General features: G+C 39.0%; 1 protein-coding gene across 1 annotated transcript; it reads right to left on the bottom strand.

Moving 5' to 3' along the window:
* Positions 1-10,442: 10,442 nt before the first annotated feature.
* LOC149818297 (WPP domain-interacting protein 2-like) lies at positions 10,443-15,391 on the bottom strand. The gene is made up of 2 exons (XM_089984939.1): positions 13,527-15,391; positions 10,443-11,347 (listed from the first exon to the last, which is right to left on the bottom strand). The coding sequence occupies exons 1-2, from the start codon at positions 15,055-15,057 to the stop codon at positions 10,620-10,622; spliced, it is 2,259 nt and encodes a 752-aa protein (XP_089841065.1). The 5' UTR covers positions 15,058-15,391; the 3' UTR covers positions 10,443-10,619.
* Between the last annotated feature and the right edge of the window lie 992 nt (positions 15,392-16,383).

The raw sequence follows: 16,383 nt of genomic DNA on the forward strand, positions 1-16,383 counted from the left end.
GAATAAAAAACAACAACAAACAACAACAACTACGCCTTCATCCCAAAACAATTGGGGTCAGCGATATGAACCAAAAAAGAAATTCATTTTGGGTCTTCCACATGAATCCTTTTCCTCCAATCATTTCTATCCAACGCCATGTCCTCGGTGAGGTTCAAAGCATTCATATCCTTTCCTATCATCTCCATCCAAGTCTTCCTAGGCCTACCCCAACCTCTTTTAACTAATATATTTTCCCATTTCTCCAACCTTCTAACTAGAGCATCATTAGGCCTTTGTCGAATATGTCCAAACCACCGTAAACGATTCTCTCGCATCTTATTTTCAATGGGTGCAACACCTACCGTCTTACGTATCTCCTCTTTAACTCCGCCTGTGTATAACTGTTTAGTTATACACTGCCGGTCCCAAGCCCGGATAAAGGAGGAGGGTTGCGGTAGGCCTGTGACAGCCAGCATAAAAACTTTGTCATATCCTATGAAAATGAACCAATATGATATTAAGAATAAAAACATTTTCTTAAATCGATATGGCAAATCCTATTGATATCTTAAAATTCGTTATAATGTTTAGTCGATTTGCCTTTGTTACGAAAATATTGTCATAGTATAACGCAAATCGATAATCAAATATCATACAAATCAATATGAAAAGTCTTGTTTATAGCTTATAAATCGATATATCGAATCATCTTCATAATTGAGGGTTTAGGTATAGGGTTTAGTTTATAGGTTTTAGGGTTAAGTTTTAGGGTTAGGGTTTAGGGTTTAAGGTTTAGGGTTTAGCAATATATTAAGGGTTTATGGTTTAGGATTACGGTTTAATAAGATATAAAGGGTTTAGGGTTAGGGTTTAGGGTTTAGGGTTTAGGGTTAGGGTTTAGGGTTTAGTAAGATATTAAAGGTTTAGGGTTTAGGTTTAGGGTCTAAGGTTATGGTTTAATAAGATATTAAGGGTTTAGGGTTTAGGTTAAGGGTTTAGGGTTAGGGTTTAAGGTTTAGGGTTTAGTAATATATTAAGAGTTTATGGTTTAGTATTACGGTTTAGTAAGATATTAAGGGTTAAGGGTTAGGGTTTAGGGTTATGGTTTAGTAAGATATTAAGGGTTTAGGGTTTAGGGTTATATTAAGAGTTTATGGTTTAGCATTACAGTTTAGTAAGATATTAAGAGTTTAAGGATAGGGTTTAAGGTTTAGGGTTTAGGGTTAGGGTTTAGTAAGATATTAAGGGTTTAGGGTTTAGGTTAAGGGTTTAGGGTTTTGGGTTTAGGGTTAGGGTTTAGTAAGATATTAAGGGTTTAGGGTTTAGGTTAAGGGTTTAGGGTTTAGGGTTTCGGGTTTTAGGTTTTAGGGTTAGGGTTTAGGTTTAGATTTTAGGTTTTAGGTTTTAGGGTTAGGGTTTAGGGTATAGGATTTAGGTTTAGGTTTTAGGTTTTAGGCATTAAGGGTTTTAGAGTTCCTGCTTTAAATGTACAAATCGGTGTTTCAATCATACAAATCAATGTAGAAATCGCACCCTTCATAAGTACATATAGTTGTAACATTTGGACTTCAACATTAAACATCGTTGTATGATTTAGCAAACTTGATTACAAATCTTGGTAACTTTATAAATCATAAATCTCTACTGCATTAAATGTATAAATCGTTATTGCTTTAAATGTGTAAATCATAAATCGCCACAACGATTTTCCTTTATTACAAAAATATGTGTCATTCATTTGTAAAAGAAATGTCATTTCGCATCCCACTTGTTGTCAAAAATCGATATGCCGTGTGAGACCTAGATTCTGGTTGTGATGTTTGCGATTTAAGCAATGACGTCTATGTAAGCAACAATGATTTGCCTTTGTATAGAAAATATTGGAATAGTATAATGCAAATCACGGTTGTAGTAACATATTATTGATTTGTGAGATATTGTTTTGCTTGTTAATATCGATTTGTAAGCTATTATGCTGAATTTCTGTATCGATTTGTAATATATTATGTGATATGTATATTGATTTGTAATATATTATGTGTTTGCTAGTGTCAATTTGTATGATATTAAAACATATGTGTGCGACATTTACATTGTTGCATGATTGTGGTGGCGATGTGCGTATTCAAATCGTTGTTCATTTAGCAATTAAAATTGAAATCATTTTGCAATGTCATAGATGTCATTAAATCGCTGTCTCTTGAATCGCTATTGTCAATACACATATACGATAAGTCGTTTCTTTTATTGGCACAGTAAATAACAACTCGATGCATAGTATAGTGTGATGCAAGTGACGATCATGACAGATAACATAAAGAATGATGTGCATATAGATTTAATTTTGCATGGTCGGCAGGAAGAAATCCTTTTGCCTCATAAGTGCGCGTAGTTTTCATTCTCCTCCTTCTTCCTTTGCTTTTCCTTCTCTTCGTCATCCTTCTTCTTCTTCTTCTTCTTTATCTTTATTTCTTCTTCATCTTTCTTCGTTTGCTTTTCATCTTCAATATCTGATAGATCAGGCTCCGCATAATAAATATCCAACAATTTGTTCCTGTCTTTTTCATTTTCAATGTTCTTTACTTAACCCTCATATATATCGGATTGGCAAATGATTTCTCCAAGAGTCATCCCCTCAAACAGCGAAGGCTTTCTTGTCTTACAAATTATAGTCATTGCTAAGCTGCACAACACATAAATTTAACTGCATCATTGTATGTTACAACAGTTTTTTCAAGTATATATTATTACAAATTATCACATTCGTTACACAATCATCAACATTACAAGCCGTTGTAATATTTGGCTTCATAAATAAACACCGTAGTACGATTTAGCAAAATTAAGTACAAATCTAGGTAACTTCATAATTACACATCGCTACTACATCAAACATATAAATCATTGTTGCTTCAAACATATAAATCGTTGTACAAATCGCACCCTTCATAAGTACATATCATTGTAATGTTTTTGCTTCCTAAGTAAACATCGTAGTATGATTTAACAAACTTAAGTACAAATCGTGGTAACTTCATAAATCATAAATACACATGACTATTGCTTCAAACGTATAAATCTTTGTTGCATCGAACATACAAAGTGCTCCTTCAAACATACAAATCGTTCTAGAAATTGAACCCTTCATAAGTACATATCGTTGTAAATCATAAATCGCTACTACATTAAATGTATAAATCGTTGATGCTTTAAATGTATAAATCATAAATCATAAATCATAAATCATAAATCATAAATCGTTACTGCTTCAAACATATAAATTGTTGCTGCATCAAACAAATCGCTACTGTATTAAATGTATAACTCTTTGTTAATTTCAAACTTACAAATCGTTGTAGAAATTTAACCTTCATAAGTACATATCATTGTCTTTCACGACTCTTGTTTCAATATGAAAATATGTGTTATTTAGCATGTATAGTACAGCCACTTGTAAGATTTAGCATTCGAATTTACAAATCGATTTGTTTACATAACGAAAACTTATACAAAACTCACCTTCTAGGACACAAGTTTTGTTAATCCGACAGTGGAGGAGAAACATCTAGAAGGTAGATGCAGCCGATGATGGCAACGATGCTCTGACTATGCTCTGGCGGTAGCAGACGACGACAAAGGGTGCTCTGGCGGCAGCAGACGATGGCAAAGGCTGCGTCGTCAAAAGGAGCTCCTGTTACAGCAGATGATGCGTCATTAAAGGGTGATCCAGAATGTTTAGGGTGACATTGTGAGGAGCTCCTGTTAAAGCAGAGGAGTTTACTCCTTCGGGCGAAAACGATGATGATTTTAACCCTTTCTGGTGGGAGGACATTTTTGTCCTTTACTCGAAACATCGTTTCACGACGTTAATGGCGGGAAAGGGTACTTAAGTATTTGCAAACTCTGGCGGGACGACATTTTTGTCCTTTACTTGAAATGTCATTTTATGACGCTAATGGCGGGAAAGGGTACTTAAGTCTTTGAAAATGTACCAAACTTCGATGCTAAGTGATGCAGACACACACGGGGAAACGATCCCCACGTGCTTACATACGTGGCGCTCATTCAGACCCGAGAACATGCACCTAGGTGTTCCGAGGGGGGGGGAACATATAACCTATTTCGTATCAATTAGGGATGGACAAGGAGCTGAGCTAGCTTGGCTTGAGTTCCAATTGTTTAAGCTCGGCTCAAAATCGTTTGGGTAGATAAACGAGCTAAGTTTTATCAGGCAATCAAGCATGATTGAACTCCATTAACCCAATTAAGTTCGATTTGTGTAGTTATATAATGCACATATTATAATATATTAACAATTTATATTTGCAAATTTAACACCAAATGTTTTTGCTCAAAGACGGATAAGGTGCTAGCCTTTTACGAAGGAGGTGGGTAGCTTGAAATCCATTGTTTATTTTTCCATTTGAGCCTAGCCAGCCTAAGCTTGGCTTGTGTGCATCCCTGTGGCAATGTAGGCTGACAAAAAAATCGAACAAAAGATATTCAAGCTTGGCTCGTTTCTGGACTTGAGCCTAGTCAAATTTGAGTTCATGAAAATCCGGGGCTAAACGAGCAGACTCATTTACAAAAAAAAAAACATACTTTTTGAAAGTTAAAAACAATAAAATGAAGGCCCTAAAACTACTAAGCCAAGCTCAAACTAGCTCATTTACAAAATAAAACTTAAGAGCAATTGGATTTGAACTCTAAACTTATTGTTTGTAAGCCAAACGCTTCAATCATCTTCATTATATATATATATATATATATATATATATATATATATATATATATATATATATATATATATATATATATATATATATATATATATATATATATATATATAATACATTTATTATTAATAAATGAGTCTATAGATTTGATATATGCTCGAGCTCGTCGAGCCTATTTCACGAGCAGAATATGAGCTGAGACAAAAGCAGCTCATCTCATTTCCATAACCATATTATATATATATATATATATATATATATATATATATATATATATATATATATATATATATATATATATATATATATATATATATATATTAGAGAGAGAATCCAACCAAAAGAAAGTCCAAAAATTACAGTCAATGATAATCAAAGTTCTCCATCCGTCAAACTCTACATATTAGTTTTTTATCATTTGTTTAGTGATCAATATATTTTAGCTTTTGATTTTTTTTATTTACACGTGTCTTTTTAAGCGATAAAAGTTACCAGTCTACAAAACTTTGTATTCTAAAATATCAAATGCACTGTGAACAATTGATTTCTTCACACTTTGGAAAATATGTCTATATGTTGTAAAATGTTCATATAGAGTATTTTTTAAAATAAATTATAAAAAAATAAATATATAAGATACGATTGATGAAACACTCAAAACATTGAATAAGCCCTCTAATCATCACGGGATTGTAGATTTTGGACCTTCCTTTGGTTGGAGGCATGGTCTCCCATTAAATCAAAGTTACCAGGGATGGCAGTGGACCGGGGCAGGGGTGGGGGAAAAGGTCTCCACCCCCGCCTCCATCATCGCACGGGTTTTGATTTTAACCCCCATCCCTGTCTCCATCCTTGCAGGGGCTTTGATTTTAACCTCCATCCTTGTTTCATGACCTCCATCTCTTGTTCAAACGGAGCGACCCCATTTTCTTTTCGTCCATTGCCATTTATAAAGAAGGATTGGGGATGGGGATGGGGATGAGCGGGGCAAGGCGAAGATCTGGATGAAGATGGGGCAAGGCAAGGGAAAGCATAAATCCATCCCCGCACGGGTTTTGATTTTAACCTCCATCTGCGTTTCATGTCCTCCATCTCCAGTCCAAACGGAGCGAGGTGGATCTCCATTTTCCTTCGGTCCATTGCCATTTATAAAGAAGGATTGGGGAGGGGGAGGGGCGGGGCAAGGCGGAGATCGGAACGGAGACGGGGCAGGGCGAGGGAAAGCATAAATCCATCCCCGCACGGTTTTTATTTTAACCTCCATCCCCGTTTCATGTCCTCCATCCCCGGTCCAAACGGAGCGAGGTGGATCTCCATTTTCCTTCGGTCCATTGCCATTTATAAAGAAGGATTGAGAAATGGGGAGGGGCGGGGCAAGGCGGAGATCGGAACGGAGACGGGGCAGGGCGAGAGAAAGCATAAATCCATCCCCGCACGGTTTTTATTTTAACCTCCATCCCCGTTTCATGTCCTCCATCCCCGGTCCAAACGGAGCGAGGTGGATCTCCATTTTCCTTCGGTCCATTGCCATTTATAAAGAAGGATTGAGAAATGGGGAGGGGCGGGGCAAGGCGGAGATCTGAACGGAGACGGGGCAGGGCGAGGGAAAGCATAAATCCATCCCCGCAGGGTTTTTTATTTTAACCTCCATCCCCGTTTAATGTGCTCCATCCCCGGTCCAAACAGGGCAGGACCCCGTTTTCCCCCGGTCGACTGTCATCCTTAAAAGTTAGAGGTTTTTTTTTTTTTTTTGCTTAATCTAAATATGCAAATGTGTTTAGAACAAATCAAGACACACGCAACTTTATAACCCTAATGAAGATGCATATCTCAACCAATACATATCATAAGCAAGAATATCTACAAATCAACAAGTTGCTGCGTATAGGGAATGAACCTACACAACCATGAGAACTTTGAGTCCGGGATCTTTTCTATTGTTCATAATCCATATCCTTTCCAAACAGTTTTGCAAAATCCTTGCCATCATATACGGATTGCCTAACATCTTTAGCAGCTGAGTTTCATTGCTTAACCACACGTCTTCTAATGGTAAGTAAGTTGGTGACATTTGATGGCCAATCCATGTGTTTTGGAGCCGGATCATATGCTGTTGCTTTTGGATCCCGTTCTCTAACAACTTATTTACAAAAAATCGTGCTTTAATTGGATTGAAGTTTTAGTGCGATATGAGATGTTGGTTTAAAAAAAAATAAAAAAATAAACGTGTTTTCTACTCAGCAAATTGTATAAATACGGCAGTAAATTCAGAATAAGTAAATGATTATTCATATGCCTTTTTGAAGTCATTTAAGATGGTTTGGGAGACAAGATTGTTAAGGACTTAATCTCTCCAATCAATCAACAAGTGGATTTGCAAAAGACATGGCTATCAGTTACGATTTAGACGCATGAGAGATGTTTCCAAGTGCCAAAATGGAAAGGGCATATGCGACTAATGAGTACATCACACGCAAATCCGACTGTTTGGTAGAAACACACTAAGAGTTGGAAAGAAAAAGTACCACGATAGTAGACATGACCACTGCTCCTTCTTGCCAGATTGATTAGTTTGTGCGCAAATAAGTTCATGTAACGACGAAGCCGGGAGTACTGCCAGGAGGCATCGTGAACCTTAAGGCTATGTTTGACACACTCGATGAAAAGCCCCAAAATCACCAAGTTTTTTTAACAAATGTGGGATGCGCAAAACCCTACTGAGTCATCTGCCCTGAAACCAGAGCTTAATGAAGGAGAAGGATAAGCCCTTTGCACCCGTGTTGGGGGTTTCGAACGATTTTAATCAAGAGAAAAATTCATTTTGTGTAAAGTGTTTTTTGATTTCATGGTGGTTGCGATGGATCTATTGAACTCACAGTGGACTCTATCGCTAGGATTCTGGTCACCTCAGCCCATCGTTGTGGACGCCAATCACTTACGACTTCATATCGCTATGTGGCAACGCCCCCCGCCTGGTCTCCCTCCAGTTGCTCAACAAGCCAGAGATTTCTGAGAACCAGGCGGATTCCGATCGAGATGGGGACAAGGAGTTCAAAATCTTTGGGTACTCCATGCAGCTGAAGCTCGGGCTCTCTGACGAGATCCCAGTGTTTGTCGAAGTTGTTTGCACATCCTTATCAAACAATATGAACATTTGGAACACAGCATCCGAATGCTATTCAAACAAACGTTGAACTTAGTCTTTTTTTCCAATCCTAGACAAACCATCAAACATAGCTTATGCGTTTAAAATGGATCCCGTTCACAGCCGTTGAGAACTGGGTTTTTTTAAATGAAAAATAAATAAAAATATTTCTTGCAAGGTGTACAAAGCAGCTTAGTTAGTTTGAATGACAGGAGAGAAATTCGGGATCTGAAGCTTAAGGAAGAACAGTCTGCGCGAGACAAAGGAGTTTGCAGAATAGTTGAAGCAGATTTCATTGACGGCCTTTGTTTAATCATTGCAAAACCAGTTAGTCTTTCAATGGAATCTATTGCTGAAAAAATATCAGGTGCAATCACATTGCACATTTCAAAAGTGCAGCTGCTCTCACAGCTGACAGTGTGTATGGTATTGGGGGTACTCAGGTTCAGCATCACATGAAAAAAAGTGCAATGTGATTGCACCTTTTTTGGATTTATAAACCTAAGAAACTGCAACCGGCATGAAGGCCTGGTGGTGCTGGCTCAGCCTGCCATAATTATGGTCTTAAAACTCCGAGGTTAGGACCTCTGCCCTCGGGGCCTATGCTACGTTAGCTTGCACAGAGGGGCGACACCCATGGGAATCGAACCTTGACTGTTCATCTAGCAGCCAAGGCCTCACCCCACTGTGCCAACTCCCCTTGGGGCAATGTGATTGCACCTGATGCAGCCTTTTGCACATAAAATCTTGGGACCAACGGCTTCTAAAGAAAACTGGGCTGGCTCAGCTGGTGGGCCCGATTCTCACCGAGAGCCTGTTAACACTCCACATGACATACATGATATAACCACTAAAATCCATACAGAAACATGGTTGAAAATTTTTAAAAGATCCAACAATGCGAGTTGCAACTATTATAGAATCACTTGAAAGAGAAACTTTGGTGACCAACAATCTGTCATTTGATGGGGTTGATACTTGGAGGAGGCACCATTTAACATTTTTAAACCGCATATCTAGCATCAAATAGCCCATTTTTTACACAAATCATAGTGAAATGGGCATACAGTTTGGAATAATAATTATTTCATGATCTCAACCAACGAGTATGATACCCATGTATATCCATAATCCATTATATATATATATATATATATATATACATATATATATATATATATATATATATATGTATGTATGTGTGTGGGGGGGGGGGGGTGAATGAAACCCTACCAACTAAGAAATGTTTTATCAAATTTTCGGTGTTTTTTCAAAATTCTGACCTTACAAATGTGTTCAGCATGATTGATTTACTAGAAATAGATGATTGGATCATAAATTTTGGACAAAAATAAGTATTTAGAGCCTCAAAAATTTATGAAAATTATAGGCCATTGGTTTTTTAAACCTTATAAAAACCTATTCATGCATCATAATCAAATGCTCCAAGAACTGATTCCTGTAAAAACAAGCACATGGATCACATCTTTAATCTACAAGGTCAGAATTTCAAAAAAAACACTGAAAATCCAATAAAATGTTTCTTAGTGGGTAAGTTTGGTAGGTTTTCTAGTGGGTAGGTTTTCATTATATATATATATATATATGGTTTGGTTGCCAAACTCGTGACTCAGACTCGGATCCAACCCCTACTGGGTCACCGAGTCATTGGGTTGACGTGGACGAGTCAGGACTCTATATTTTATAGTGTAGGCATATGAATAAGACATGAAAATAACTAAACTTCAAGCTAATATGTCAATAGCTAAATCACAAAAACATATAATTATACATGATTATTAACTTTTTTTCATTAACTAATATTAGATTCTGCCTAATAAGTGACTTTATATAAGAATTATGTATTAAAATAATAAAATACATGATAAAAAATTTTATTTAATAGGTTGGATCAGCACTCCTGAATCGTGACCCAGTTGGGGTCCGATCCGGGTCAACTCCGGCGATTCCCGAGTCCACTCGCCGGGTTTGCCAACTATGATTGAAACAGAGTAGCAAGTCTTATAGTAAACTTGTGGACCATAAAATCAAGGGCTGTAATAGAATATCCGATCAATGACAAGCAAAGCATGAATTTATGTTGCATCCCTTGAGGCAGCAAGATGAGCATGAGTGCAAGTCTAACACCACCCAACCCACAAAGCTTACGATTGCAAAAGCATGTCCTTGGAAAAGTAGGATCAAGTGTTGAGGTGATGGACTTGCTAGCAAGTGCCCTTATCTGGCACTTGGTTGGCGGATGCTTACATGGCCATTCAAGAATGTCACTGCAGTTGGTGTGTCTTAAAGATGTTCCACATGCCATCCCAACAGTCTTTAAGGAGTCACCAAAGAGGCATATTTCTGGACCTGCTGCGGCTTCATGTTAACACCCACCACCATTTGGAAAAGCAAGTAGAAAAGTGGCAAGTGGGTCTAGGCTTCCATAACCCCGCACAAGATATATTTGTATGGAAAAAATGAATGCATATGCAGATGAGGAGAAAGAAAACAAACCAAAATCAACAGAAAATGCCAAAGTCATCATATGGCTTGTTGTAGTAAGCGTATTGAATGTACTAGCCAGAATTGAAGCATAGACTACAGTCCAAAAAATACACTCGATAGTAATACAACATGATGTTTCAAGCAGATTCGTGAGGACAAACCATGTCCATGAAAGTACTCTCTAACACTAACATTAACATTTAAAGAAAAAAGAAGCAAATGAATTACACAAAGAGACCTACTTCCACTTAGGTCGGTACAACCCCAGGAGAATGGGGCGATAACTGAAAGAAGAAAAATCTGATGGCTATACAAAGAAGTATCAACTGGACAAAACAGAAGAAACTCAACTTAGAGGCATTATTCCCCAAATTCTTTTCTGTTGCAGACAGAATGCCACATGCAGTCTCTAATTCCTCTGCTTGGCTCTTCAGCAGAAGAGCACATCGTTCTGCATCTTTCAGCTTTACCAACATCTGTGCCTGGTCTGCAAGGAGCAAGTTGTGACTTCCTACAATAGGAATCTGATCTTCAACCAAAGATTTCAATGTCTCGGTTGTCCCATTTGCCACGAGATACTTGATCTCAGTTTCAACCTTGTCCTTAAATAGGCTCTCAATCACATGTTCCATCTCACTGACCCTCTTTCTTAATGATAGCAAATCACACCCACTTTCATCTTTCATTAAGTTGGCTTCTGCAATAACAGCTTCAAGTTCTTTCACCCTACCTTCTTTGTGTTGAATCGTGGTATCTGCCTCTCTCAATTTATTCTCAAGAATCATTACTCTGTGGTGCAATACACTTGGCAGAAAGTTGGTCGAAGGAAAGCCATTCCCCTCAATTTGGAATTTGCCATCCACATCAGACGATGCTGGAATAGTATCCCCATGCTTATCAATGGAACTAAAAGTGTCGCTGGAAATACCAGGGAGCGAAAATGCTTCCCTTCTAATCACCCCAACCTTCTGAATCTCTGAAATAAATCAATTTGATGGGAATGAAAATTTATTGTGCATTAACTCGAACTTTAAAAAAAGATTTCATATCTTTACTTTGAACAAGATCATGGCCAACACAACTCTATTTTTAATTCTTCCTATTACATCTCAATTGATGATTCTATGGTCCAAACTAAAATAGAGAAAAGTATTGAAAACCTCATTTGGAAGGCATCAAAACGATCTCTTTTGAAGGACACTTCCATACTTACAATTTCTGGAAGCAGCTAAGCTTCCTTCAAATGAGATATTGAAGGCATTCGAACATGAAACATCAAATTTTCAAAGAATAAAATGCATCATAAGAGTATGTCATGTAATGACTAAACAATCTCATTTGAGAAAGACTAGGCTCGAGTGTGCTTTACAGAAGAGGTCATGATATTTCTGGCCATTGGATGTCAATTTCCAGTAGGTGGCACTGTGCCAGCAGATTCATTTCTGGTCTGGAAAATTCTTAGACGCCTAAGCATGTTGAAAATATGGCCCATCGAGAAAAAAAATGAACAACAACATACTTTCCAACTTTGAATTTACAAGAGACTCTTGGACCTACATAGGAATGTGAATGCCGTTCTGTATTTCCAACAAATGCCATGTTGAAGGTCAGACATTCAAAAGCAAGTATACATAATCACATTATTGCAACTTGACATATTAAAAGAAATCCCCTATACAATAAAATTAAGCTATTAAAATGCATATCTCTGTTTTGTTTCAGAGAACGCAGTTACATTCATAGATGTTCTTTATAAAATTCATACAAACTTGAGCTGAATAATGAAGTTCTTCAAGAAAGAAAAAAATTTGTAATTGTAAAGGATGTACCTTCGGTTTCATATTTCCACATTATCAACAATGAGTATCCCCCTGCTTATACTATTCTTGTTTCAATTGCTGAGCAACACAGCAAAAGTAGGCCATTCAAATTATAAAGGTATGCCTGCAACATCTGAAAGCAGATCCGTGATCCTGCTTTTCCATGGCTTACAATTCTCCACCTCCCTTCCTAATGGAGAAACAGATACCCATTTTTCCCTTTTATGATGGAAGGTAGAATCTTGGATTTCGCCATGTTTGATTGATTCCAAGACCTTCACAAGTATCGCAGATAGGTTTCTACAAAACTGCTATTAGACCAACATGGACAATTAATAAGCGACAAGAAGAGAAATTGCATGTAGCAGAGATGTGTGTTAAGATGGATGTCCAGAGTTAGGAAAAAAAAAAGATTAAAAAGGTATATATGTGAAAGTGTGTAGGGGTTCTATCAATAAAAGGAAAGAAAAGATTAGAGAATATTGTCTATAGATTGAAAATATTCAATGCAGATTATTATGGCGCCAGTCAGAAAGGTTGAAACCATGGAAGTGGAAGAAATTAGGAAAAGAGGAAGACGTTTGAATACTTGAAAGGAGGCACCGAAGCAGTAAGAGGTGATACAAAAGACTGTTAGATGACAGTTGTAGCTCCAGATAGGAAGGGAGACTCAGACCCCATGTAATTGGGATAAGGCTTGATGATGATGAGAAGAATAACATATAGGGTAAGTTGCTATTTATATCCTTATTGGTCTAGATATATTAGAAAAAGTGAAACTTGCGCACAATTGAGATTTCTGTAAATCAAATTCCCCTTGCTCATTATCCAACATCACAACCTCATAATGCACCTCTCCACCTGATTAACTCTGCAATTTTTCTCTCCTAAACCTCACTTCTCAACACCAAGTTCAGTTCAGGCATATGATGGTAAAGCGTTCAGTTGTTTATCATTATTGCAAATAATGACTTTAGACAGTGTAAGGACTCTCCTCAAACAACTCTGGATTTGCCAAAAACACACTAACATATTTAATAAATTACATGAACTCTTGCTAACTTCATCACGTTTGTCAATATTGGGCCACTCAAGACACAATGATTCTTATTGTAAGGTATAAAAAAAAGCGGGGAAAAAGTTTGGTGTTTTATGCTTATTCCTACCACTAACCACAAGTTACACTAAGGGCATAGTTTTTAGTAGTTACAAGAATATCAAATTCAGGAAAAATCAGAACCAACACAATTCCTACACAAAAAGAGGAAAAAGAAAGGCTGGCACCTGGCACAAATTCAATACAAAGGAAATAGAAGAATGATGAATTTCACAAACCTTTCTCAAGAGCATTCTGGGCAGCCTGAAGTTGAGCAAGAGACTCCATCCAAGGATCTCTTTCTGCGGGAGATTTATGGTTTTGATTCACAGGTTTAACAGATACCTCCGTCTCTTCTCTCTTGGCTTCCACCTGCTTAAAATTTTTATGATTCTCAGAAGCAGTCTGACACTTGGAACCTGAAGTATCACCAGATTCTTCTCCTCTCAAGTCACTCTCCAATTCAACCCCATTTTCTTGGGAGTAATTTGCATGCGCCTCATCAAATTTATGCTTCTCTTCTCCTTGAGCTTCTTCGCTGATCTGGCACTCAAATTGATTAACCTCTCCATCGCAATCCGAAGACCAACCCTGTTTTCCCTCTTCAATCCAGCTTCCATTACAGCGATCGGTGGAATTGACCATCTTGGAAGTGGCCGTGGCAAAGCCTTCCACTCTAGCAGAGCTCCTGGAATCAGAGTCGACACTGGAATAATAATCCGCTTGATCATTCACTTGGTCGTCGATCTTTGAAGAACCTTCACCTTCCGCATGGATTCCAAGTACCGTTTCATCGTCGACTTCTCCATTATCTGCGCCGACACTTTCAGCCCGAATCTTCTTCTTACCATCATCCCAATTTTTCTGCTTTGAATGAATGCCAGAACCCTGCACCGAAGTTTCCCCTTTAACTTGCTCGTCTTGATGCCGCTTCTCGACATCCACATCATGCTTCATTTTCTGAACGCTTGCGGCAGTTGATGATTTGCTGCTCCGATCCTCACTGTTCTCTGAGTCCGCACCAGCAACGAAGCTGTTCGGAACGTTCGACAACGATCCCGAATCGGAACTTCGAAGGGGTTTCCCAAAATTGAGCGAAGGAAAGAGCCCCAAACCGGTTGTCGAATCCACAGAAGCGACCAACCCTTCACTCCTATGTTTGATTTCAACGGAACCCTGTTGGGCAGGGTTGTTTTGGGGATCAATATTTGATAACCCCCGCTTGAGCGCCCGATGCAAGTCTTGCCCCGCGCCCCCGTCCTTCACAAACTCTCTTCTTCTCCTCTTCCACTTCTTCAATCCCTTTCCTTTCGTCAAAATCTCCGGCCGATCCGGCGACGGAGTTCCAGTCGTAACCTGCTGATCCACCGGCGATACGATAGGCGATGTAATAGAACCTTCGTTTTTCGACGACGAGTTTCCCCCGCTCTCACCACCACCGTCGTCCACTCTTCCTTCTACAGAAGACGCGTTCACCCCATCCTTCTCGCAGCTCAAATCTTCCTTCTTGTCCATCAAAACGCCATCATTTTCTACAGCAATTCGATCGAAATTCGTGGGTTTTCCCTCGTTTCCAGCCACAGGATCACCTGCTCCATCCCCAGCCACTGGGGATCTCGAGAAACCGTTCTCCCCATCATCCTCACAACCCAAATCTCCAGAAACTTTCACCAAGGAACCGTTTTTTTCGAACGGAACCCCATCAGAATTCGTGGGCATCTCTTGTTTTACGATTTCGGTAGTTCCAGAAGACTCTTCTTCTAAATCCATAGCTAAATCTAGCGAAATTCAACGAAGAACCGAATGCCCAACTCAGAAATTCACTCGAAAAATCAGGATTCTTATATGGGCAACTTGAAATCGATCGTTTTTCTGCAAGAATCGAAGAGTACCAGGATTTGTATAGAGAATTCACCGGGACGGGTCATGCCGAAGCCGTCACGAATCCCAGAGATCGTCTTTTCGGGTTCTTTTCGAGCAAAAATTCCCCGAAGAGCGGGGCTCTCGAAATTCGTAACTCGTGAAGAGAGACACCACCACCCGAGCACGGATCGAAGCCCGCCGATTTCCTCCCTCCCTCTTTCAAGATAGAGACCGCGATGCCTCGCCGATCTTTCCTCTCTTTCAAGGCAATCAGGGTGGGGGAACCCCCTCTGGCACGTGCCAGCAGGGGAAGGGGTGGCCCACACACGTGTCGACCTGTCACGGCGCATAACGAGACTCCCTCTGGTCTTTTCCAACTAAGCCAAGCTCAAACTAACTCGTTTATAAAAAAAAATAATTGTTGCGAACCTATAAGCAATAGCATTGGAACCCTCAACATATTGCTTGATGGCCAAACACTTCAACTATCTTCATTCTGTAATATAAAATATATTTATTATTAGAAAACAAGCTTTTATGAGCCAAGCCAAGACTACATTGGCTGTTCATGCTTGAGTTTGTTGAGCGGCTCATCTCGTTTCCCAGCCCTATCCGATGTAAGGGGAAGCAGATCAGGTCATGCTGACATCGTGGCCATCCTATTTGCATTTTAAAAAGCTCAAAAGTCAACAAAACCACGTGGCATTCATCCCAAATGCAAACAGACGGCCACGATGTCCGCATGAGCAAAAACGCTCATTTTCAGCATGACCTGATCTGCTTCTGGCGTAAAGGGGTTGGGCGGAGGCCGTTGTACGGACGGTTGAGGTTCCAATCCTATGTGTGTTATATCTTCTTGCATAAGCTGACTCTTGAGAGCGAGGGTCTTAGCCAGAGCATTTTTCTCTTTGAGAGGTCAATCTATGATCTACCTGCTGGCAGTCTCTCGGGCTTTCCGTATCGAAGCAGGTTATATGTTCCCCCCGGAACATTCAGGTGCGTGTTCTCGGGTCTGAATGAGCGCCATGTATATAAGCAAGAGTAGGTCTCGTTCCCGCGTGTGTCGGCATCACTTAGCATAGGAGTCTGTTGTGTTTGCCAAGACTTAAGTACCTTTTCCTGCCATTAATGCCACAAAACAACATTTCAAGTAAAGGACAAAAATATTCTCTCGTCAGAAAGGGTTAAAATCATCATTGTTTTTTCCCTAAGAAGTAAACTTCTCTGCTTTAA

The sequence above is a fragment of the Nuphar pumila genome, chromosome 13 (genome assembly GCF_984573655.1).
Source record: "Nuphar pumila chromosome 13, dmNupPumi1.hap1.1, whole genome shotgun sequence".
Taxonomy (NCBI): Eukaryota; Viridiplantae; Streptophyta; class Magnoliopsida; order Nymphaeales; family Nymphaeaceae; genus Nuphar; species Nuphar pumila.

Bases quoted from the DNA above. Each gene is read 5' to 3' on its own strand.
- LOC149818297 (XM_089984939.1), bottom strand. From the start codon at position 15,057: ATGGATTTAGAAGAAGAGTCTTCTGGAACTACCGAAATCGTAAAACAA. The intron at 11,348-13,526 runs GTTTGTGAAATT...GATTTATTTCAG, and splicing joins CCAGAATGCTCTTGAGAAAG to AGATTCAGAAGGTTGGGGTG.